Source organism: Salmo salar, chromosome ssa11 (genome assembly GCF_905237065.1).
Source record: "Salmo salar chromosome ssa11, Ssal_v3.1, whole genome shotgun sequence".
Lineage (NCBI taxonomy): Eukaryota > Metazoa > Chordata > Actinopteri > Salmoniformes > Salmonidae > Salmo > Salmo salar.
In genome coordinates this window covers 109,950,503-109,978,126 of record NC_059452.1, presented here as the reverse complement: position 1 = coordinate 109,978,126, position 27,624 = coordinate 109,950,503, and the positions used below count along the sequence as shown (strand labels likewise).

General features: G+C 42.1%; 1 protein-coding gene across 1 annotated transcript; it reads right to left on the bottom strand.

Annotated features, from left to right (window-relative positions):
• Positions 1-1,394: 1,394 nt before the first annotated feature.
• Positions 1,395-23,394, bottom strand: c1qb (complement component 1, q subcomponent, B chain). The gene is made up of 5 exons (XM_045690316.1): positions 23,085-23,394; positions 22,630-22,816; positions 17,555-17,736; positions 12,786-12,989; positions 1,395-2,658 (listed from the first exon to the last, which is right to left on the bottom strand). The coding sequence occupies exons 1-5, from the start codon at positions 23,085-23,087 to the stop codon at positions 2,485-2,487; spliced, it is 750 nt and encodes a 249-aa protein (XP_045546272.1). The 5' UTR covers positions 23,088-23,394; the 3' UTR covers positions 1,395-2,484.
• Positions 23,395-27,624: the final 4,230 nt, after the last annotated feature.

Below are 27,624 nucleotides of genomic sequence, written 5' to 3'. Positions count from 1 at the left end.
CAAAAGTTACGTTACTGAGTACAGGTTTGGACAGGTAACTGTAAAGGATTACATTTAGAAAGTAACCTACGCAACCCTGCAAACTGGCTAGCATATCACATAGACAAACACATTTATTAAGTTAGCTGGCTAGCATTTATTAAGTTAGCTGGCTAGCATTTATGAAGTCAGCCGGCTAGCATTTATGAAGTTAGCCAGCTAGCATTTATGAAGTTAGCTGGCTAGCATTTATGAAGTCAGCTGGCTAGCATTTATGAATTTATTTATTTCCGGAGACACCTGAAACCCCACCTCTTTAAGGAATACCTAGGATAGGATAAAGTAATCCTTCTAACCCCCCCCCCCCCTTAAAAGATTTAGATGCACTATTGTAAAGTGGTTGTTCCACTGGATATCATAAGGTGAATGCACCATTTTGTAAGTCGCTCTGGATAAGAGCGTCTGCTAAATGACTTAAATGTAAATGTAAATGTAAATGAAGTTAGCCGGCTAGCATTTATGAAGTTAGCTGGCTAGCATTTATGAAGTTAGCTGGCTAGCATTTATGAAGTCAGCAAACACGTTCCTCATACGCTATGAACGCATTTCCTCCAACATTATAATGAATAGGTGCCTCTCGGTCCCAAAACACACGTTTTCTGGAGACTTGTGCTGATGATGGAGGAGTGCTGATGATGTCGCCCACTGTAGTCGCTTTCGGTCACCTGATTGCATCCAGACTGAGGAGAAATCCCTGACCACCTCCTGGAGTGGTCAGCAGAGGCGGCTGCTGAGGGGAGGATGAGCTCATAATAACGGCGTGAATGGAATGGTATTAAACACATGGAAACCATTCCACTTATTCCGTTCCAGTCATTACTATGAGCTCATAATAATAATAACCATTCCACTTATTCCGTTCCAGTCATTACTATGAGCTCATAATAATAATAACCATTCCATTCATTCCGTTCCAGTCATTACTATGAGCTCATAATAATAATAACCATTCCATTCATTCCGTTCCAGTCATTACTATGAGCTCATAATAATAATAACCATTCCATTCATTCCGTTCCAGTCATTACTATGAGCTCATAATAATAATAACCATTCCATTCATTCCGTTCCAGTCATTACTATGAGCTCATAATAATAATAACCATTCCATTCATTCCGTTCCAGTCATTACTATGAGCTCATCCTCCACAATTAAAAAGCCACGGGCCATCTGTGGTGGTCGGACAGATGTAAACCCTATCTGGTCACAATGGCACTTCTGTGCGTTTAGACCTGTCTTTTCAAAGCGATCCTCGTATTCTAATAGCAAAAGTCACATGTAAGTTTAAAGTGTAGACAGCCTCAACATCTTCCACAAACAATGTATACTGTTGATAAAATAATATAAAAAAAACTGGTAACAAATAATTTTATTGATTGAAAATTCATTTCCAAAATGGTATCTTTTAGTTTTGGTAGGCAGCTCAGCAGATGTAATACATGATTAATTATTTGATTTATATGAAATGTATTCCTTATTTTACCAGGTGAGTTGACTGAGAATATGTTCTCATTTACAACAACGACCTGGGAAAATTAATTGATTGATTGATTGATTGATTGATTGATTGAATGATTGATTGATTGAATGATTGATTGATTGAATGATTGATTGATTGAATGATTGATTGATTGATTGATTGATTGAATGATTGATTGAGTGAATGATTGATTGAATGATTGATTGATTGATTGAGTGAATGATTGAATGATTGATTGATTGATTGATGAACCGTCTCAGCAAGCAGCAGCAGTATAGACATGGAGGCAGAAACAGACACAGAGAGGGTTGGTTGTTCTGCAGATGCTTCTAGAGCAGAATGATGTGGCTATGATATGTATTTTATGTGGTGTGGAAGAGCAGGAAGCTGGTTTCAGCAGGTGTGATCTGGTTTAATCTCTCGTGGACAGATTCTGCGTGTAAACGGCAACAATCTGTCAAGGCTCACGTAGAATTATGTGATTACGAGCAGCAGTAGTTCCTGGTGTGGGGTTTTCATCATCGATTATTTGAAAGAATCAGGATTGGGAGAAAGCGGTGCTTAATAAACTGTGGCTGAGATTTCAAACCCGTGTGCGGATGATAAAAGGTTTCCGCTAGATACCACACCTACAAATTCAAAATTGAAGTAAAACAGGAAGTGACAAACTTTCACGAAAATTTTACTTCTGGGTAACCGAGATTAGATCTGGTTGAATCTGGTTTGAGCTGGTTCAATGTGGTTCAATGTGGTTCAATGTGGTTCTGTGTGGTTCCGTGTGGTTCCGTGTGGTTCTGTGTGGTTTCATGTGGTTCTGTGTGGTTCTGTGTGGTTTCATGTGGTTCCGTGTGGTTCTGTGTGGTTCCGTGTGGTTCTGTGTGGTTCTGTGTGGTTTCATGTGGTTCTGTGTGGTTCTGTGTGGTTCCGTGTGGTTCTGTGTGGTTCTGTGTGGTTCCGTGTGGTTTCATGTGGTTGGCAAGATCAGGAAGCCGGTGAAGGTGTTGTCGGCTCGTTCGTCTTTAGTGATGATGGCGTTGTTATCGGTGGGCTGTAGTGACACCACGTCTCCCTCGATCAGATCCAGCACCACCGACCCAGACGTCACCAGGAAACCACTCGACGAATCACAGAACCCCACCTTCACAACAACAACAACAACAACAACTTTTATCACATAACCTAGAACAATAATGACCTTAATCACAGAACAAAATCACAACAACAGAACACCTTCACAACAACAACAGAACACCTTCACAACAACAACAGAACACCATCACAACAACAGAACACCTTCACAACAACAACAGAACACTTTCACAACAACAACAGAACACCTTCACAACAACAACAACAGAACACCTTCACAACAACAACAGAACACCTTCACAACAACAACAACAGAATACCTTCACAACAACAACAGAACACCATCACAACAACAACAGAACACCTTCACAACAACAACAGAACACCTTCACAACAACAACAGAACACCTTCACAACAACAACAACACAACACATCATACAACAACAACACAACACCATCACAACAACAACAACAGAACACCTTCACAACAACAACAGAACACCTTCACAACAACAACAACAGAACACCTTCACAACAACAACAGAACACCTTCATAACAACAACAGAACACCTTTACAACAACAACAACAACAACAGAACACCTTCACAACAACAACAGAACACCTTCACAACAACAACAGAACACCTTTACAACAACAACAACAACAACAGAACACCTTCACAACAACAACAACAGAACACCTTAACAACAACAGAACACCTTCACAACAACAACAGAACACCATCACAACAGAACACCTTCACAACAACAACCGAACACCTTCACAACAACAACCGAACACCTTCACAACAACAACAGAACACCTTCACAAAAACAACACAACACCATCACAACAACAACAACAGAACACCTTCACAACAACAACAGAACACCTTCACAACAACAACACAACACCATCACAACAACAACAGAACACCTTCACAACAACAACACAACACCATCACAACAACAACAACAGAACACTTTCACAACAACAACAGAACACTTTCACAACAACAACAGAACACCTTCACAACAACAACAGAACACCATCACAACAGAACACCTTCACAACAACAACAACAGAACAACTTCACAACAACAACCGAACACCTTCACAACAACAACAGAACACCATCACAACAACAACAGAACACCTTCACAACAACAACAGAACACCTTCATAACAACAACAGAACACCTTCACAACAACAACAACAGAATACCTTCACAACATCAACAACAACAGAACACCTTCACAAAAACAACAACAGAACACTTTCACAACAACAACAGAACACCTTCACAACAACAACACAACACCATCACAACAACAACAGAACACCTTCACAACATCAACAACAACAGAACACCTTCACAAAAACAACAACAGAACACTTTCACAACAACAACAGAACACCTTCACAACAACAACAGAACACCTTCACAAAAACAACAACAGAACACTTTCATAACAACAACAGAACACCTTCACAACAACAACAACAGAATACCTTCACAACATCAACAACAACAGAACACCTTCACAAAAACAACAACAGAACACCTTCACAACAACAACAGAACACCTTCACAACAACAACAGAACACCATCACAACAGAACACCTTCACAACAACAACAACAGAACAACTTCACAACAACAACCGAACACCTTCACAACAACAACAGAACACCATCACAACAACAACAGAACACCTTCACAAAAACAACAACAGAACACTTTCACAACAACAACAGAACACCTTCACAACAACAACAGAACACCTTCACAACAACAACAGAACACCTTCATAACAACAACAGAACACCTTCACAACAACAACAGAACCTCTTCACAACATCAACAACAACAGAACACCTTCACAACAACAACAACAGAACACCTTCACAAAAACAACAACAGAACACTTTCACAACAACAACAGAACACCTTCACAACAACAACAGAACTCCTTCACAACAACAACAGAACACCTTCACAACAACAACACAACACTTTCACAACAACAACAGAACACTTTCACAACAACAACAACAGAACACCTTCATAACAACAACAGAACACCATCACAACAACAACAACAGAATACCTTCACAACAACAACAGAACACCATCACAACAACAACACAACACTTTCACAAAAACAACAACAGAACACCTTCACAACAACAACAGAACACCATCACAACAACAGAACACCTTCACAACAACAACAACAGAACACCTTCATAACAACAACAGAACACCTTCATAACAACAACAGAACACCATCACAACAACAACAGAACACCATCACAACAACAACACAACACCTTCACAAAAACAACACAACACCATCACAACAACAACAACAGAACACCTTCACAACAACAACACAACACCTTCACAAAAACAACACAACACCATCACAACAACAACAACAGAACACCTTCACAAAAACAACAACAGAACACTTTCAGAACAACAACAGAACACCTTCACAACAACAACACAACACTTTCACAAAAACAACAACAGAACACTTTCACAACAACAACAGAACACCTTCACAAAAACAACAACAGAACACTTTCACAACAACAACAGAACACCTTCACAACAACAACAGAACACCATCACAACAACAACAGACAACAACAGAACACCTTCATAACAACAACAGAACACCATCACAACAACAACAGAACACCTTCACAACAACAACAACAGAACACCTTCATAACAACAACAGAACACCTTCACAACAACAACAGAACACCTTCACAACAACAACAGAACACCATCACAACAACAACAGAACACCTTCACAACAACAACAGACAACAACAGAACACCTTCACAACAACAGAACACTTTCACAACAACAACAACAACAGAACACCTTCATAACAACAACAGAACACCTTCACAACAACAACAGAACACCTTCACAACAACAACAGAACACCTTCATAACAACAACAGAACACCTTCACAACAACAACAGAACACCTTCACAACAACAACAGAACACCTTCACAACAACAACAGAACACCTTCACAACAACAACAGAACACATTCACAACATCAACAACAACAGAACACCTTCACAACAACAACAACAGAACACTTTCACAACAACAACAGAACACCTTCACAACAACAACAGAACTCCTTCACAACAACAACAGAACACCTTCACAACAACAACAACAACAGAACACCTTCACAAAAACAACAACAGAACACTTTCACAACAACAACAGAACACCTTCACAACAACAACAGAACTCCTTCACAACAACAACAGAACACCTTCACAACAACAACAACAACAGAACACCTTCACAACAACAACAGAACACCATCACAACAACAACAGACAACAACAGAACACCTTCACAACAACAACAGAACACCATCACAACAACAACAGACAACAACAGAACACCTTCACAACAACAACAGAACACCTTCACAAAAACAACAACAGAACACTTTCACAACAACAACAGAACACCTTCACAACAACAACAGAACTCCATCACAACAACAACAGAACACCTTCACAACAACAACAACAACAGAACACCTTCACAACAACAACAGAACACCATCACAACAACAACAGACAACAACAGAACACCTTCACAACAACAACAACAGAACACCTTCACAACAACAACAGAACACCTTCATAACAACAACAGAACACCATCACAACAACAACAGAACACCTTCACACAACAACAACAGAACACCTTCACAACAACAACAGACAACAACAGAACACCTTCACAACAACAGAACACTTTCACAACAACAACAGAACACTTTCACAACAACAACAGAACAGCTTCACAACAACAACAGAACACCATCACAACAACAACAGAACACCATCACAACAACAACAGAACACCATCACAACAACAACAGAACACCTTCACAACAACAACAGAACACCATCACAACAACAACAGAACACCTTCACACAACAACAACAGAACACTTTCACAACAACAACAGAACACCATCACAACAACAACAGAACACCTTCACACAACAACAACAGAACACTTTCACAACAACAACAGAACACCATCACAACAGATCATAATTTAGTATTTTGATCAACCTTGGGATTTGAACTCAAAACCTCTTGGTCACTAGTAACCTGAAATGTCCTGCTACAGTGCAGCTACACCACCACATATGTGAGTGTGAAAGTAATATAGACACAGACTTATTGGCAAGAATGTATTTCTGCATTTTGATAAAAGCTGCCCAGAATCAAATAAACAATTGTCCAACTGCACTCCAGCGGGTATATTTCACAGGTCATCCCCAAAGCCAATTCCTCCTTTGGCCGCCTTTCCTTCCAGTTCTCTGCTGCCAATGACTGGAACGAACTACAAAAATCTCTGAAACTGGAAACACTTATCTCCCTCACTAACTTTAAGCACCAGCTGTCAGAGCAGCTCACAGATCACTGCACCTGTACATAGCTCATCTGTAAACAGCCCATCTATCTACCTACCTCATCCCCATACTGTATTTATTTATCTTGCTCCTTTGCACCCCTGTATCTCTACTTGGACATTCATCTTCTGCACATCTACCACTCCAGTGTTTAATTGTTATATTGTAATTACTTCGCCACCATGGCCTATTTATTGCCTTATCTTACCTCATTTGCACTCACTGTATATAGACTTTTTGTTTTCTTTTGTTCTACTGTATTATTGACTGTATGTTTGTTTTACTCCATGTGTAACTCTGTGTTGTTGTTTGTGTAGAACTGCTTTGCTTTATCTTGGCCAGGTCACAGTTGTAAATGAGAACTTGTTCTCAACTAGCCTACCTGGTTAGATAAAGGACTTGTTCTCAACTAGCCTACCTGGTTAAATAAAGGACTTGTTCTCAACTAGCCTACCTGGTTAAATAAAGGTGAAATAAATAAAATAAAAATAAAACATAACGATAGAACCACTTAAACTGGTCAACCTTCATCCACATAACGATAAAACCACTTAAACTGGTCAACCTTCATCCACATAGCGATAAAACCACTTAAACTGGTCAACCTTCATCCACATAACGATAAAACCACTTAAACTGGTCAACCTTCATCCACATAGCGATAAAACCACTTAAACTGGTCAACCTTCATCCACATAACGATAAAACCACTTAAACTGGTCAACCTTCATCCACATAGCGATAAAACCACTTAAACTGGTCAACCTTCATCCACATAACGATAAAACCACTTAAACTGGTCAACCTTCATCCACATAACGATAAAACCACTTAAACTGGTACATTTCCACTGACAGTTGTCACAAATACCCCACCAGCACATTGCCCCCACCTACATGTCAAAGTGCAGTAATGATTGTACCTAATGCTGTGTTCGCAACCAAGTGGGAATTTACCACATACGACTGTGAAAACTCCACTTGAATGCCCCTCCAGCTGGCAGTTAGTTACTAGTGGGAAACGAGTCTATCATCCCTGAGCTTTGACTTCTGCCACATGGTGACCTCTGACGTCACCCACTGAAGAAATGACCTCCATAACAGCATTTTCAGCAGTTAAATGTAACAAAACAATATTTATGAAAAATACATCTATTAACATGGTTTTTGAACTCTGTAATTAGTTTACCATTTTAGTTTATGGTTGACGCAGCTTGTTGGCGTTTCCCAATGATTTCAAAGCACGTGAATGCCTCCAGCTGGTAGTTACGACTTCACAACTGGTAAATGACCTCCTCCCGCATGGTTACGAACACGGCTTTATATTTAATACATTCCCTCAGAACAGCCTCAGTTTGTCAGGGCGTGGACTCTACAAGGTGTCGGAAGAGTTGACTGCAATGCCTACCGCAGTTGTGTCAAGTTGACTCGATGTCCTTTGGGTGGTGGACCATTCTACACACAGGAAACTGTTGAGCGTGAAAAACCCAGCAGCGTTAGAGGGATCTTGACACAAACCGATGTGCCTGGCTTTTACTACCATACCCCCCGTTCAAAGGCACTTAAATATTTTGTCATGCCAATTCACCCTCTGAATGGCACACACACACAATCCATGTCTCAAGGCTTAAAAATCATTCTTTAACCTGTCTCCTCCCCTTCGTCTACACTGATTGAAGTGGATTTTAACAAGTGACATCAATAAGAGATCATAGCTGTCAGCTGGATTCACCTGGTCAGTCTATGTCATGGAAAGAGTAGGTGTTCTTAATATTTTGTCCCCTCAATGTATGTTCTTGGTAACAAATAACCAACCATCTGGCGGCCGTGCTTAGACATTAATGCACTCCAGACCAAAAGGTTACAAGTGCAAATCCGAAATCCCATGCATCCTTGTTTCCAAGTTGGAACGCTGTAATGTTGAGATGTAATCTACACCTCGACAAGGCTGATCGAAATCCTTATTATTTTCTTTATTGATTTATCAAGTTGAGCGTCATTATGTCTATATAGTCTACAGTTTCTTGTTCTGAACGTCTAGCGCGAGTAGGACGGCTTCTTGACAATAACCACACGAGCAGCCGCTCACCGATTTGACATCTCTAACACAGTTACACATCTGACAACGGCCAAAAACACCAGCTAACGAGCGTCGGCTAACGAGCGGTTGATCTGATTGAAGGGTCCCTGAGCACTGATACTTTTCAGTTGGTGTTGTCAGTTAATAGCACAATTTGAAAACTTGATTCAAGGCAACTTTTAGCAAAGTTCAGAAATGTATTCTTGACAATAAATCTGTGGTCGATCTCTGTCATGGTCACAGACCTGGTGGCGAAGCAGGGAATTCAAGTTGCTGTCATTTAAGAGATTGTGAGTTCAAATCCTGGGTGTGGTTGAATCCTGATGTTGAGGTCAATTCCCTTTAATTTCCAGTCAATTCCCTTTAATTTCCAGTCAATTCCCTTTAATATTCAGTCAATTCCCTTTAATATTCAGTCAATTCCCTTTAATATTCATTCAATTCCCTTTAATTTCCAGTCAATTCCCTTTAATATTCAGTCAATTCCCTTTAATATTCATTCAATTCCCTTTAATTTCCAGTCAATTCCCTTTAATATTCAGTCAATTCCCTTTAATTTCCAGTCAATCCCCTTTAATATTCAGTCAATTCCCTTTAATTTCCAGTCAATTCCCTTTAATATTCAGTCAATTCCCTTTAATTTCCAGTCAATCCCCTTTAATATTCAGTCAATTCCCTTTAATTCCCAGTCAATTCCCTTTAATTTCCAGTCAATTCCCTTTAATATTCAGTCAATTCCCTTTAATTTCCAGTCAATTCCCTTTAATTTCCAGTCAATTCCCTTTAATATTCAGTCAATTCCCTTTAATTTCCAGTCAATTCCCTTTAATATTCAGTCAATTCCCTTTAATTCCCAGTCAATTCCCTTTAATTTCCAGTCAATTCCCTTTAATATCCAGTCAATTCCCTTTAATTCCCAGTCAATTCCCTTTAATATTCATTCAATTCCCTTTAATTTCCAGTCAATTCCCTTTAATTTCCAGTCAATTCCCTTTAATTCCCAGTCAATTCCCTTTAATATCCAATCAATTCCCTTTAATTTCCAGTCAATTCCCTTTAATTTCCAGTCAATTCCCTTTAATTTCCAGTCAATTCCCTTTAATATCCAATCAATTCCCTTTAATTTACAGTCAATTCCCTTTAATTTCCAGTCAATTCCCTTTAATTCCCAGTCAATTCCCTTTAATATCCAGTCAATTCCCTTTAATTTCCAGTCAATTCAGGAAGTATTCCGGTACTGAAAATAATTTAATTTGAATTTCTGTCTACTTCCTAAATACAGTATGTGGTTGTTTATTTACTGACAAAATACAGTCCAGCTGTAGAAATACACTCAAAGTTGTTTCCACTGTTTTCACCTCAGTAGACGATAACATACTATAACATTTTATAAGGATTTTTTTTTAACAGTTTGTGCCATAAGTACATCTTAAGTATTCTATACGTTTAATTGCGACAAGGCCCAAAAAAGTACCCAAGTGCATTGTGATTGGCCACTAATATAGATATGTAGCCAAACACTATGCTACCAGTGTAGAAATGTACCGTATAGTGACTGTAACATTTACCACAACATTAACAGCAATTGGCTAACAGTGTAGTTTTCAAGTTATCACATGTTGAACATGATTTCACATGTGTAATGTTAAATTTGATGTGAAAACGTGTTTTTGGAACACTTCACATGTGAAAATGTGTTTTTGGAACACTTCACATGTGAAAACGTGTTTTTGGAACACTTCACATGTGTTTTTAGAGCACTACACATGTGTTTGTGGAGCACTTCACATGTGTTTGTGGAGCACTTCACATGTGTTTGTGGAGCACTTCACATGTGTTTGTGGATCACTTCACATGTGAAAACCTGCATTTGGAACACTTCACACGTGACATTTTACGTATGAAGACGTGGTTTTAGAAAACTTCATGTGACATTTCACATGTGAAAACATATTTTTGTAAACACTTCACATGTCATTACGTTTTCAAATGTGCAATTCCATGTGTTATCACTATTCAGCTAAAATATGACCCCCACAACTGGATTTGAGGTACACTGATCTTTCTGCGGTGTAACAAAGTCTGCAGCGTTCCCCTAAGCGTTCATTACCTATAATACATATCTTCACCAAGCAAAAAGATTGCCATCTGCACTGCTATTTTAGTTATCATTCATCTGGCAATTCTCTCATCGTTGATTTAATTTAGGTTTTAGGTTTTAAGTTTTCAATTTTAGTTTTTGCTGTATAGTTGTCTAATGTAGTTCAAATCCCAGGTAAGGACATGTTGAATTTACAGGATTATTTTTTAGACCCAGTCTAATTACTCTATAGCTGTATTCGAATACTCATACTAACCACACTAACTGTACTATTTGTGATGTAAATTGAGAATGTAGTATACTTATTGGTCATAGTATGGATATATTTAGTATGCCAAAAGTTCCCAAATGTTGTACTAAATTCGCCAAAATACACTATTTCTGTGCTTTTAGGGCCCATAATGCAATTCTTCATAAATCAGGTGTGGCTTCACAGCATTTTTAGATTTGAAGAAAATGGAGGAAAATATGCAGTCCGACGAAGGCACAAACAACAACACAGAGTTACACATGGAGTAAAACAAACATACAGTCAATAATACAGTAGAACAAAAGAAAACAAAAAGTCTATATACAGTGAGTGCAAATGAGGTAAGATAAGGCAATAAATAGGCCATGGTGGCGAAGTAATTACAATATAACAATTAAACACTGGAATGGTAGATGTGCAGAAGATGAATGTGCAAGTAGAGATACTGGGATGCAAAGGAGCAAGATAAATAAATAAATACAGTATGGGGATGAGGTAGGTAGATAGATGGGCTGTTTACTAATACATCGAACTTGCCAGGCAGTATATTAACTACCTGCTATCCCACTAACTACCCAGCGTTTATTGATTTCACTATTCATGCCATTCTTAGCTAAGTGGTATAATCATTTTGAGTTCTCAATGGACATTCAGAGCAGTCGCGTCTGAGTGTGCAAGAGTGCAGAATAACTGAATAATTTACAAATAGCTCAATTCCCTATTTTTTTTTTATGGCCGGTATCAGTAAACGTTGGCAAAAACAAGCATAATTAAATTGTTGCCAGCATCACAGTTAGTCCCCAACGCTCTGGATAACATGAAAACAGCCTAATCAGCTCTGCTGGGGAGAGTAAAATGGTCAGTGAGTTGTTCTCTCATGTGTGTCTGGAAGTAGCTAGCAAACGTTAGCCAGTTAGCCAGTTAGCTTGGGTGCTTGACTGCCGTTGTGAAGTCAGAACGCTCGTATCAACCCTACTCCTCGGCCAGAGCGTCCAGAGCGCACGCTGCCACTCCAGATTGAATTTAAGAACACATCCAAAATCATAAAATGTCTAGCTAGTAATTTGTTATGCTAGGGTTAGGGTTAGCAAGAGGTTGCATAGCAACAGCATCAACTTCCGGGAAGACAGGTAACGCGCTAGTAACGCTCAACTGAAAGGACACCGTTCAGATACAGTATACTAAAAGTACATATACAGTATGTTAGTGTGGGTATTCGAACACAGCGTATGTTTTCTGGTAGAAAAATAAAACTAACCTTGGTCTCTGTCCCCTTCTTCAGGCTAAGACAGACCAGGTTCTTAGCAGACAGATGATAGGTAAAGAAGTACACTCCCCTAATGGTACATTTAAACAACCCATCCTTCAGCGAAACACCTTCCATGCTAGGATCAAGACCCGAGATTATTGGTCCGTCGAAACGCATGGGCAAGTTCTTGGGAGGCAGCTGAATGGTGTTCCTCTGGGAGATAGAGAGAGAGAGAGACAGAGAGAGAGAGAGAAGAGATAGAGAGACAGAGTACGTTACTGACTTTATTGACATGTTGTTACAGTGTCATGTACTTTAAAGTTTAAATATAAAACAAATTGACAATACAACTTTCATAAGGAGAGAGAGAGAGAAGAGAGAGAGAGAGAGAAGAGAGGGAGAGAAGAGATAGAGAGAAAGAGATAGAGAGAGCGAAAGAGAGAAGAGAGAGAGAGAGAGAGAGAAGAGAGAGAGAGAGAGCGAGAGAGAAGAGAGAGAGAGAGAGAGAGACAGAGAGAGAGAGAAGAGATAGAGAGACAGAGTACGTTACTGACTTTATTGACATGTTGTTACAGTGTCATGTACTTTAAAGTTTAAATACAAAACAAATTGACAATACAACTTTCATAACAGTAACGTACCAATAAAAAGAGACCTGCCTGTTAGCCTTACTGGGTGGATAGGAACATTAGCCTGCTGGCCTTACTGGGTGGATAGGAACATTAGCCTGCTGGCCTTACTGGGTGGATAGGAACATTAGCCTGTTAGCCTTACTGGGTGGATAGGAACATTAGCCTGTTAGCCTTACTGGGTGGATAGGAACATTAGCCTGTTAGCCTTACTGGGTGGATAGGAACATTAGCCTGTTAGCCTTACTGGGTGGATAGGAACATTAGCCTGTTAGCCTTACTGGGTGGATAGGAACATTAGCCTGTTAGCCTTACTGGGTGGATAGGAACATTAGCCTGTTAGCCTTACTGGGTGGATAGGAACATTAGCCTGTTAGCCTTACTGGGTGGATAGGAACATTAGCCTGTTAGCCTTACTGGGTGGATAGGAACATTAGCCTGTTAGCCTTACTGGGTGGATAGGAACATTAGCCTGCTGGCCTTACTGGGTGGATAGGAACATTAGCCTGCTGGCCTTACTGGGTGGATAGGAACATTAGCCTGTTAGCCTTACTGGGTCTATAGGAACATTAGCCTGTTAGCCTTACTGGGAGGATAGGAACATTAGCCTGTTAGCCTTACTGGGTGGATAGGAACATTAGCCTGCTGGCCTTACTGGGACTATAGGAACATTAGCCTGTTAGCCTTACTGGGTGGATAGGAACATTAGCCTGTTAGCCTTACTGGGTCTATAGGAACATTAGCCTGTTAGCCTTACTCGGTCTATAGGAACATTAGCCTGTTAGCCTTAAAGGGTCGATAGGAACATTAGCCTGTTAGCCTTACTGGGTGGATAAGAACATTAGCCTGTTAGCCTTACTGGGTGGATAGGAACATTAGCCTGTTAGCCTTACTGGGTGGATAGGAACATTATCCTGTTAGCCTTACTGGGTCGATAGGAACATTAGCCTGTTAGCCTTACTGGGTGGATAGGAACATTAGCCTGTTAGCCTTACTGGGTGGAAAGGAACATTAGCCTGTTAGCCTTACTGGGTGGATAGGAACATTAGCCTGTTAGCCTTACTGGGTGGATAGGAACATTAGCCTGTTAGCCTTACTGGGTGGATAGGAACATTAGCCTGTTAGCCTTACTGGGTGGATAGGAACATTAGCCTGCTGGCCTTACTGGGTGGATAGGAACATTAGCCTGTTAGCCTTACTGGGTGGATAGGAACATTAGCCTGTTAGCCTTACTGGGTGGATAGGAACATTAGCCTGCTGGCCTTACTGGGTGGATAGGAACATTAGCCTGTTAGCCTTACTGGGTGGATAGGAACATTAGCCTGTTAGCCTTACTGGGTGGATAGGAACATTAGCCTGCTGGCCTTACTGGGTGGATAGGAACATTAGCCTGTTAGCCTTACTGGGTGGATAGGAACATTAGCCTGCTGGCCTTACTGGGTGGATAGGAACATTAGCCTGTTAGCCTTACTGGGTGGATAGGAACAAAGGCATCACCTATAGATGACGTGCATTTAAACCATGTTAACCTTGTATTATAGGAGGAAGAGGTGTTGTTGTTAACCTTGTATTATAGGAGGAAGAGGTGTTGTTTACCTTGTATTATAGGAGGAAGAGGTGTTGTTAACCTTGTATTATAGGAGGAAGAGGTGTTGTTAACCTTGTATTATAGGAGGAAGAGGTGTTGTTTACCTTGTATTATAGGAGGAAGAGGTGTTGTTGTTTACCTTGTATTATAGGAGGAAGAGGTGTTGTTTACCTTGTATTATAGGAGGAAGAGGTGTTGTTTACCTTGTATTATAGGAGGAAGAGGTGTTGTTAACCTTGTATTATAGGAGGAAGAGGTGTTGTTTACCTTGTATTAAAGGAGGAAGAGGTGTTGTTTACCTTGTATTATAGGAGGAAGAGGTGTTGTTGTTTACCTTGTATTATAAGAGGAAGAGGTGTTGTTAACCTTGTATTATAGGAGGAAGAGGTGTTGTTTACCTTGTATTATAGGAGGAAGAGGTGTTGTTAACCTTGTATTATAGGAGGAAGAGTTGTTGTTTACCTTGTATTATAGGAGGAAGAGGTGTTGTTAACCTTGTATTATAGGAGGAAGAGTTGTTGTTGTTTACCTTGTATTATAGGAGGAAGAGGTGTTGTTTACCTTGTATTATAGGAGGAAGAGGTGTTGTTAACCTTGTATTAAAGGAGGAAGAGGTGTTGTTGTTTACCTTGTATTATAGGAGGAAGAGGTGTTGTTTACCTTGTATTATAGGAGGAAGAGGTGTTGTTGTTTACCTTGTATTATAGGAGGAAGAGGTGTTGTTTACCTTGTATTATAGGAGGAAGAGGTGTTGTTAACCTTGTATTATAGGAGGAAGAGGTGTTGTTAACCTTGTATTATAGGAGGAAGAGGTGTTGTTAACCTTGTATTATAGGAGGAAGAGTTGTTGTTGTTTACCTTGTATTATAGGAGGAAGAGGTGTTGTTTACCTTGTATTATAGGAGGAAGAGGTGTTGTTAACCTTGTATTATAGGAGGAAGAGGTGTTGTTAACCTTGTATTATAGGAGGAAGAGTTGTTGTTGTTTACCTTGTATTATAGGAGGAAGAGGTGTTGTTTACCTTGTATTATAGGAGGAAGAGGTGTTGTTAACCTTGTATTATAGGAGGAAGAGGTGTTGTTAACCTTGTATTATAGGAGGAAGAGGTGTTGTTTACCTTGTATTATAGGAGGAAGAGGTGTTGTTTACCTTGTATTATAGGAGGAAGAGGTGTTGTTTACCTTGTATTATAGGAGGAAGAGGTGTTGTTTACCTTGTATTATAGGAGGAAGAGGTGTTGTTTACCTTGTATTATAGGAGGAAGAGGTGTTGTTTACCTTGTATTATAGGAGGAAGAGGTGTAGTTGTTTACCTTGTATTATAGGAGGAAGAGGTGTAGTTGTTTACCTTGTATTATAGGAGGAAGAGGTGTTGTTTACCTTGTATTATAGGAGGAAGAGTTGTTGTTTACCTTGTATTAAAGGAGGAAGAGGTGTTGTTGTTTACCTTGTATTATAGGAGGAAGAGGTGTTGTTGTTTACCTTGTATTATAAGAGGAAGAGGTGTTGTTTACCTTGTATTATAAGAGGAAGAGGTGTTGTTGTTTACCTTGTATTATAGGAGGAAGAGGTGTTGTTTACCTTGTATTATAGGAGGAAGAGGTGTTGTTTACCTTGTATTATAGGAGGAAGAGGTGTTGTTTACCTTGTATTATAGGAGGAAGAGGTGTTGTTGTTTACCTTGTATTATAGGAGGAAGAAGTGTTGTTTACCTTGTATTATAGGAGGAAGAGGTGTTGTTGTTTACCTTGTATTATAAGAGGAAGAGGTGTTGTTTACCTTGTATTATAGGAGGAAGAGGTGTTGTTTACCTTGTATTATAGGAGGAAGAGGTGTTGTTAACCTTGTATTAAAGGAGGAAGAGGTGTTGTTGTTAACCTTGTATTAAAGGAGGAAGAGGTGTTGTTAACCTTGTATTATAGGAGGAAGAGGTGTTGTTGTTTACCTTGTATTATAGGAGGAAGAAGTGTTGTTTACCTTGTATTATAGGAGGAAGAGGTGTTGTTTACCTTGTATTATAGGAGGAAGAGGTGTTGTTGTTTACCTTGTATTATAGGAGGAAGAGGTGTTGTTTACCTTGTATTATAGGAGGAAGAGGTGTTGTTTACCTTGTATTATAGGAGGAAGAGGTGTTGTTAACCTTGTATTATAGGAGGAAGAGGTGTTGTTTACCTTGTATTATAGGAGGAAGAGGTGTTGTTTACCTTGTATTATAGGAGGAAGAGGTGTTGTTTACCTTGTATTATAAGAGGAAGAGGTGTTGTTTACCTTGTATTATAGGAGGAAGAGGTGTTGTTGTTAACCTTGTATTATAGGAGGAAGAGGTGTTGTTAACCTTGTATTATAGGAGGAAGAGGTGTTGTTAACCTTGTATTAAAGGAGGAAGAGGTGTTGTTTACCTTGTATTATAGGAGGAAGAGGTGTTGTTAACCTTGTATTATAGGAGGAAGAGGTGTTGTTTACCTTGTATTATAGGAGGAAGAGGTGTTGTTTACCTTGTATTATAGGAGGAAGAGGAGTAGTTTACCTTGTATTATAGGAGGAAGAGGTGTAGTTGTTTACCTTGTAGGAGAAGAAGGAGGTGAGGGAGGAATCGACCCCAGAGGGACTACCTTTCTCCCCAGGGGGGCCAGCGGGTCCTCTGGGTCCAAGCTGACCGGGGTTCCCTTGAAGACCTGACCGTCCTGGAGGACCTGATTCACCTGGCTCCCCCTTCAGACGCTTCCATCCCAGACCAGACTCACCTGCACATGCATCACAGACTGCTCATTACAGGCCGTAACAGGATAGCTTAGTGTCTAGACCACTCAGAGAGAGGTATTACAGGCCGTAACAGGATAGCTTAGTGTCTAGACCAATCAGAGAGAGGTATTACAGGCCATAACAGGATAGCTTAGTGTCTAGACCACTCAGAGAGAGGTATTACAGGCCGTAACAGGATAGCTTAGTGTCTAGACCACTCAGAGAGAGGTATTACAGACCGTAACAGGATAGCTTAGTGTCTAGACCACTCAGAGAGAGGTATTACAGACCGTAACAGGATAGCTTAGTGTCTAGACCACTCAGAGAGAGGTATTACAGGCCGTAACAGGATAGCTTAGTGTCTAGACCACTCAGAGAGAGGTATTACAGGCCGTAACAGGATAGCTTAGTGTCTAGACCAATCAGAGAGAGGTATTACAGGCCATAACAGGATAGCTTAGTGTCTAGACCACTCAGAGAGAGGTATTACAGGCCGTAACAGGATAGCTTAGTGTCTATATTACACATCAGAGAGAGGTATTACAGGCCGTAACAGGATAGCTTAGTGTCTATATTACACATCAGAGAGAGGTATTACAGGCCATAACAGGATAGCTTAGTGTCTAGACCACTCAGAGAGAGGTATTACAGGCCGTAACAGGATAGCTTAGTGTCTAGACCACTCAGAGAGAGGTATTACAGACCGTAACAGGATAGCTTAGTGTCTAGACCACTCAGAGAGAGGTATTACAGACCGTAACAGGATAGCTTAGTGTCTAGACCACTCAGAGAGAGGTATTACAGGCCGTAACAGGATAGCTTAGTGTCTAGACCACTCAGAGAGAGGTATTACAGGCCGTAACAGGATAGCTTAGTGTCTAGACCAATCAGAGAGAGGTATTACAGGCCGTAACAGGATAGCTTAGTGTCTAGACCACTCAGAGAGAGGTATTACAGGCCGTAACAGGATAGCTTAGTGTCTAGACCACTCAGAGAGAGGTATTACAGGCCGTAACAGGATAGCTTAGTGTCTAGACCACTCAGAGAGAGGTATTACAGGCCGTAACAGGATAGCTTAGTGTCTAGACCACTCAGAGAGAGGTATTACAGGCCGTAACAGGATAGCTTAGTGTCTATATTACACATCAGAGAGAGGTATTACAGGCCGTAGCAGGATAGCTTAGTGTCTAGACCACTCAGAGAGAGGTATTACAGGCCGTAACAGGATAGCTTAGTGTCTAGACCACTCAGAGAGAGGTATTACAGACCGTAACAGGATAGCTTAGTGTCTAGACCACTCAGAGAGAGGTATTACAGGCCGTAACAGGATAGCTTAGTGTCTAGACCACTCAGAGAGAGGTATTACAGGCCGTAACAGGATAGCTTAGTGTCTAGACCACTCAGAGAGAGGTATTACAGGCCGTAACAGGATAGCTTAGTGTCTAGACCACTCAGAGAGAGGTATTACAGGCCGTAACAGGATAGCTTAGTGTCTAGACCACTCAGAGAGAGGTATTACAGGCCGTAACAGGATAGCTTAGTGTCTAGACCACTCAGAGAGAGGTATTACAGGCCGTAACAGGATAGCTTAGTGTCTAGACCACTCAGAGAGAGGTATTACAGGCCGTAACAGGATAGCTTAGTGTCTAGACCACTCAGAGAGAGGTATTACAGGCCATAACAGGATAGCTTAGTGTCTAGACCACTCAGAGAGAGGTATTACAGGCCGTAACAGGATAGCTTAGTGTCTATATTACACATCAGAGAGAGGTATTACAGGCCATAACAGGATAGCTTAGTGTCTAGACCACTCAGAGAGAGGTATTACAGGCCGTAACAGGATAGCTTAGTGTCTAGACCACTCAGAGAGAGGTATTACAGACCGTAACAGGATAGCTTAGTGTCTAGACCACTCAGAGAGAGGTATTACAGACCGTAACAGGATAGCTTAGTGTCTAGACCACTCAGAGAGAGGTATTACAGGCCGTAACAGGATAGCTTAGTGTCTAGACCACTCAGAGAGAGGTATTACAGGCCGTAACAGGATAGCTTAGTGTCTAGACCAATCAGAGAGAGGTATTACAGGCCGTAACAGGATAGCTTAGTGTCTAGACCACTCAGAGAGAGGTATTACAGGCCGTAACAGGATAGCTTAGTGTCTAGACCACTCAGAGAGAGGTATTACAGGCCGTAACAGGATAGCTTAGTGTCTAGACCACTCAGAGAGAGGTATTACAGGCCGTAACAGGATAGCTTAGTGTCTAGACCACTCAGAGAGAGGTATTACAGGCCGTAACAGGATAGCTTAGTGTCTATATTACACATCAGAGAGAGGTATTACAGGCCGTAGCAGGATAGCTTAGTGTCTAGACCACTCAGAGAGAGGTATTACAGGCCGTAACAGGATAGCTTAGTGTCTAGACCACTCAGAGAGAGGTATTACAGACCGTAACAGGATAGCTTAGTGTCTAGACCACTCAGAGAGAGGTATTACAGGCCGTAACAGGATAGCTTAGTGTCTAGACCACTCAGAGAGAGGTATTACAGGCCGTAACAGGATAGCTTAGTGTCTAGACCACTCAGAGAGAGGTATTACAGGCCGTAACAGGATAGCTTAGTGTCTAGACCACTCAGAGAGAGGTATTACAGGCCGTAACAGGATAGCTTAGTGTCTAGACCACTCAGAGAGAGGTATTACAGGCCGTAACAGGATAGCTTAGTGTCTAGACCACTCAGAGAGAGGTATTACAGGCCGTAACAGGATAGCTTAGTGTCTAGACCACTCAGAGAGAGGTATTACAGGCCGTAACAGGATAGCTTAGTGTCTAGACCACTCAGAGAGAGGTATTACAGGCCGTAACAGGATAGCTTAGTGTCTATATTACACATCAGAGAGAGGTATTACAGGCCGTAACAGGATAGCTTAGTGTCTAGACCACTCAGAGAGAGGTATTACAGGCCGTAACAGGATAGCTTAGTGTCTATATTACACATCAGAGAGAGGTATTACAGGCCGTAACAGGATAGCTTAGTGTCTAGACCAATCAGAGAGAGGTATTACAGACCGTAACAGGATAGCTTAGTGTCTATATTACACATCAGAGAGAGGTATTACAGGCCGTAACAGGATAGCTTAGTGTCTAGACCACTCAGAGAGAGGTATTACAGGCCGTAACAGGATAGCTTAGTGTCTATATTACACATCAGAGAGAGGTATTACAGGCCGTAACAGGATAGCTTAGTGTCTAGACCACTCAGAGAGAGGTATTACAGGCCGTAACAGGATAGCTTAGTGTCTAGACCACTCAGAGAGAGGTATTACAGGCCGTAACAGGATAGCTTAGTGTCTAGACCACTCAGAGAGAGGTATTACAGGCCGTAACAGGATAGCTTAGTGTCTAGACCACTCAGAGAGAGGTATTACAGGCCGTAACAGGATAGCTTAGTGTCTATATTACACATCAGAGAGAGGTATTACAGGCCGTAACAGGATAGCTTAGTGTCTAGACCACTCAGAGAGAGGTATTACAGGCCGTAACAGGATAGCTTAGTGTCTAGACCACTCAGAGAGAGGTATTACAGACCGTAACAGGATAGCTTAGTGTCTAGACCACTCAGAGAGAGGTATTACAGACCGTAACAGGATAGCTTAGTGTCTAGACCACTCAGAGAGAGGTATTACAGGCCGTAACAGGATAGCTTAGTGTCTAGACCACTCAGAGAGAGGTATTACAGGCCGTAACAGGATAGCTTAGTGTCTAGACCAATCAGAGAGAGGTATTACAGGCCGTAACAGGATAGCTTAGTGTCTAGACCACTCAGAGAGAGGTATTACAGGCCGTAACAGGATAGCTTAGTGTCTAGACCACTCAGAGAGAGGTATTACAGGCCGTAACAGGATAGCTTAGTGTCTAGACCACTCAGAGAGAGGTATTACAGGCCGTAACAGGATAGCTTAGTGTCTAGACCACTCAGAGAGAGGTATTACAGGCCGTAACAGGATAGCTTAGTGTCTAGACCACTCAGAGAGAGGTATTACAGGCCGTAACAGGATAGCTTAGTGTCTAGACCACTCAGAGAGAGGTATTACAGGCCGTAACAGGATAGCTTAGTGTCTATATTACACATCAGAGAGAGGTATTACAGGCCGTAACAGGATAGCTTAGTGTCTATATTACACATCAGAGAGAGGTATTACAGGCCGTAACAGGATAGCTTAGTGTCTAGACCACTCAGAGAGAGGTATTACAGGCCGTAACAGGATAGCTTAGTGTCTAGACCACTCAGAGAGAGGTATTACAGGCCGTAACAGGATAGCTTAGTGTCTATATTACACATCAGAGAGAGGTATTACAGGCCGTAACAGGATAGCTTAGTGTCTAGACCACTCAGAGAGAGGTATTACAGGCCGTAACAGGATAGCTTAGTGTCTAGACCACTCAGAGAGAGGTATTACAGGCCGTAACAGGATAGCTTAGTGTCTAGACCACTCAGAGAGAGGTATTACAGACCGTAACAGGATAGCTTAGTGTCTATATTACACATCAGAGAGAGGTATTACAGGCCGTAACAGGATAGCTTAGTGTCTATATTACACATCAGAGAGAGGTATTACAGGCCGTAACAGGATAGCTTAGTGTCTAGACCACTCAGAGAGAGGTATTACAGGCCGTAACAGGATAGCTTAGTGTCTATATTACACATCAGAGAGAGGTATTACAGGCCGTAACAGGATAGCTTAGTGTCTATATTACACTCAGAGAGAGGTATTACAGGCCGTAACAGGATAGCTTAGTGTCTAGACCACTCAGAGAGAGGTATTACAGGCCGTAACAGGATAGCTTAGTGTCTAGACCACTCAGAGAGAGGTATTACAGGCCGTAACAGGATGTTACCTGGGTCTCCCTTCTCGCCCTTTGGTCCGTCTTTACCGTTGGCGCCGTGAGCTCCTGGTATCCCAGGTAACCCGGGGTAACCAAGGTTTGCGTTACAGCTGGGCTCCATGGCAACAGAGGTTACAAGGGAGGCCAGGATGCTGCCCGCCGTCACAACAGCAGTACCCCACCTCGACCACCAGGTGGCCTTATGCACACACACACACAGACACGCACACACACGACACACACACACACACACACAGACACGCACACACACGCACACACACACACACACACACACACACACACACACACAGCGTTATGTCAGACTCGACCCCAGTTAGAACCAGAACAGACAGTTATAATATATATACTATATCAGATTACATTCAGTGTTCAGTTAGCCACCCTGTGCTTCATGAATACAAAGTCCTTACTGTTAGTGTGATCGTTATCCTTCTCGTTAAACATACCATCTGATATGCGCCGTCGTCTGGCAGCCTCTGGCAGCCTCTGGCGGGGTCTCTAGTTGATGGTCTGTTGGTCTGTAGTTTTCAGATGTCTGTGGGCTCCTTAGAGGCTTCAAGAGTGTCAAGTCTTTCTGAAGACAACGACAGACAGACTGACTGATGAACGGAGAGAGAGAGATGAACGGTGAGGCTGATTTACAGATGGACTGATGGAGGGAGAGAGATACTGAGAGAAGCTCCGCTGAAAGAGGAAGAGAGGACAGTCACATCGAACACTGCACGATCACAACAAAGATTTCCCATAATTAACACCCCCGTCATTCTGTCTCTCTCAGCACTTTCTGTCTCCCTGGTTCCTCTTACTGGACTGAGAACAGGGAAGAGCTCCTGAGGTCAGTACTTTAGACCAGGGCCCATAGAGCTGTAGTGAATAGGGTGCCATTGGGTACACAGACTGTGTGTTATGGAGATGTTGCTTCCTCTTGTGATGCTGCTGATGTTGTGACAAAGAACCCTCTGACCTGCCGTCTCCGCCTGACCTCTGACCTGCCGTCTCCGCCTGACCTCTGACCTGCCGTCTCCGCCTGACCTCTGACCTGCCGTCTCCGACTGACCTCTGACCTGCCGTCTCCGACTGACCTCTGACCTGCCGTCTCCGCCTGACCCTTTGGTAACACCCCTAGTCCTCCTAACCCTAGTCCTCCTCTTCCTCTTCCCTTCTGCACCTCCTCCTCTCCTCCTTCTCCTCTTCCTCCTCCTATTCTTCCTCCTCTTCTTCCTGCTCCTCCTCTTTCTCCTCTCCTGGTACCTCCTCCTCTTCCTCTTCTTCCTCCTCCTGCTCCTCCTACTCTTCCTCCGCCTCCTGCTCCTCTTCCTCCTCACCCTCCTCCTCTTCCTCCTCTTATTCTTCCTCCTCCTCCTCACCCCCCTCCTCTTCCTCCTCCTTACCCTCCTCCTTTTCTCCCTCCTCCTCACCCTCTTCCTCCTCTTCCTCCTGCTTTTCCTCCTAACATTGCTCCTCTTCCTCCTCTTCCTCCTCCTCAATTCAAACTGTATAGTCCTTCAGGGAAATCTATTGCTCAGCCAGGAGTCCAAGACATCTCCAGATCCTCTAAACACAGTGGTTGATTTGGGCTGGATAACCCTGAAAGAGAACATGTTGAATTCTCTACTGCTTGACTTCCTGCATCTCTAATAGAATATTAGTTTCCAAAGTTCCAATACTGGCACCCAAAATGAGTACAGTCACCTAGTTCAGTCCGAGCCAAAAGCACAGTGTAGGGGAGAGTGGGGTAATTTGAGCCTAAGGGTTAGTTGAGTCACCCCTATTTTCTAGGAAAACATACACAAAATTATTAATTTGACCAAATATTTAGGAAAGGAAAATAACACATGGAAAAAGGTAGGTCCAAAAAAACGGATTTTCACCAAGTCTTGTGTTAAGAGGTTTCATGATGCTTGTATCTTAACCGAAGTAGATAATTGTACAATTGTTTTATACAGGACCTCAACCAGGGTTTCAATTTCAGTCAGAATATACATACCCCTGAACACACAGCCTATTAGCTGTAATGTTATACCCCTGAACACACAGCCTATTAGCTATACAGCTGTAATGTTATACCCCTGAACACACAGCCTATTAGCTATACAGCTATAATGTTATACCCCTGAACACACAGCCTATTAGCTATACAGCTGTAATGTTATACCCCTGAACACACAGCCTATTAGCTATACAGCTATAATGTTATACCCCTGAACACACAGCCTATTAGCTGTACAGCTGTAATGTTATACCCCTGAAAGAGGGGAAAATATGTGACAAGATTCACACTGACACGTAGCCTGTGGGACTGTTGAAGAATTGCATAAAATCATTAACTCTTTACATACAGTACCAGTCAAAAATTTGGACACACCTACTCATTGAAGGGTTTTCTATATTTTGACTATTTTCTACATTGTAGAATAATAGTGAAGACATCACAACTATGAAATAACACATTTGGAATCATGTAGTAACCAAAAACAAATATACACTGCTCAAAAAAATAAAGGGAACACTTAAACAACACATCCTAGATCTGAATGAAATAAATAATCTTATTAAATACTTTTTTCTTTACATAGTTGAATGTGCTGACAACAAAATCACACAAAAATAATCAATGGAAATCCAATTTATCAACCCATGGAGGTCTGGATTTGGAGTCACACTCAAAATTAAAGTGGAAAACCACACTACAGGCTGATCCAACTTTGATGTAATGTCCTTAAAACAAGTCAAAATGAGGCTCAGTAGTGTGTGTGGCCTCCACGTGCCTGTATGACCTCCCTACAATGCCTGGGCATGCTCCTGATGAGGTGGCGGATGGTCTCCTGAGAGATCTCCTCCCAGACCTGGACTAAAGCATCCGCCAACTCCTGGACAGTCTGTGGTGCAACGTGGCGTTGGTGGATGGAGCGAGACATGATGTCCCAGATGTGCTCAATTGGATTCAGGTCTGGGGAACGGGCGGGCCAGTCCATAGCATCAATGCCTTCCTCTTGCAGGAACTGCTGACACACTCCAGCCACATGAGGTCTAGCATTGTCTTGCATTAGGAGGAACCCAGGGCCAACCGCACCAGCATATGGTCTCACAAGGGGTCTGAAGATCTCATCTCGGTACCTAATGGCAGTCAGGCTAGCTCTGGCGAGCACATGGAGGGCTGTGCGGCCCCCCAAAGAAATGCCACCCCACACCATGACTGACCCACCGCCAAACCGGTCATGCTGGAGGATGTTGCAGGAAGCAGAACGTTCTCCACGGCGTCTCCAGACTGTCACGTCTGTCACATGCTCAGTGTGAACCTGCTTTCATCTGTGAAGAGCACAGGGCGCCAGTGGCGAATTTGGCAATCTTGGTGTTCTCTGGCAAATGCCAAACGTCCTGCACGGTGTTGGGCTGTAAGCACAACCCCCACCTGTGGACGTCGGGCCCTCATACCACCCTCATGGAGTCTGTTTCTGACCGTTTGAGCAGACACATGCACATTTGTGGCCTGCTGGAGGTCATTTTGCAGGGCTCTGGCAGTGCTTCTCCTGCTCCTCCTTGCACAAAGGCGGAGGTAGCGGTCCTGCTGCTGGGTTGTTGCCCTCCTACGGCCTCCTCCACGTCTCCTGATGTACTGGCCTGTCTCCTGGTAGCGCCTCCATGCTCTGGACACTACGCTGACAGACACAGCAAACCTTCTTGCCACAGCTCGCATTGATGTGCCATCCTGGATGAGCTGCACTACCTGAGTCACTTGTGTGGGTTGTAGACTCCGTCTCATGCTACCACTAGAGTGAAAGCACCGCCAGCATTCAAAAGTGACCAAAACATCAGCCAGGAAGCATAGGAACTGAGAAGTGGTCTGTGGTCACCACCTGCTGAACCACTCCTTTATTGGGGGTGTCTTGCTTATTGCCTATAATTTCCACCTGTTGTCTATTCCATTTGCACAACAGCATGTGAAATGTATTGTCAATCAGTGTTGCTTCCTAAGTGGACAGTTTGATTTCACAGAAGTGTGATTGACTTGGAGTTACATTGTGTTGTTTAAGTGTTCCCTTTATTTTTTGGAGCAGTATATATATATTCTTCAAAGTAGCCACCCTTTGCATTGATGACAGCTTTGCACACTCTTGGCATTCTCTCAACCAGCTTCATGAAGAATGCTTTTCCAACAGTCTTGAAGGAGTTCCCACATATGCTGAGCACTTGTTGGCTGCTTTTCCTTCACTCTGAGGTCCAACTCATCCCAAACCATCTCAATTGGGTTGAGGTCAGGTGATTGTGGGGCCAGGTCATCTGATGCAGCACTCCATCATTCTCCTTCTTGGTCAGATAGCCCTTACACAGCCTGGAGGTGTGTTGGGTCATTGTCCTGTTGAAAAAACAAATGATAGTCCCACTAAGCCTTAACCAGATGGGATGGTGTATCACTGCAGAATGCTGTGCGTCTCACAAAGACACGGCGGTTGTAACTAATAATCTCATATTTGGACCCATCAGACCAAAGGACAAATGTCCACTGGTCTAATATCCATTGCTCATGTTTCTTGGTCCAAGCAAGTCTCTTCTTCTTACTGGCGTCCTTTAGCAGTGGTTTCTTTGCAGCAAGTTGACCATGAAGGATTCGTCTTTCTCAGTGTCTGACTCTTGAAGATTTATTGCTGAGGCTGGTAACTCTAATGAACTTATCCTCTGCAGCAGAGGTAACTCTGGGTCTTCCTTTCCTGTGATGGTCCTCATGAGGCTGGTAACTCTAATGAACTTGCCCTCTGCAGCAGAGGTAACTCTGGGTTTGGTTTTCGCGACTGCACTTGAAGAAACATTCAAAGTTCTTCAAATTTTCCGTATTGACTGACCTTCAGGTCTTAAATTAATGATGGACTGTCGTTTCTCTTTGATTATTTGAACTGTTCTTTGTATAATATGGACTTGGTCATTTACCAAATAGTATATAGAATATCTTCTGTATACAACACCTACCTTATACAACTGATTGACTCA

Excerpts from the sequence above, each read along its gene's own strand:
- c1qb (XM_045690316.1), bottom strand. Across the intron at positions 17,737-22,629 it reads GGGCGAGAAGGGAGACCCAG|GTGAGTCTGGTCTGGGATGG; the intron begins GTAACATCCTGT and ends ATGCATGTGCAG. Across the intron at positions 2,659-12,785 it reads AGAAGGGGACAGAGACCAAG|GTGGGGTTCTGTGATTCGTC; the intron begins GTTAGTTTTATT and ends GTTGTTGTGAAG.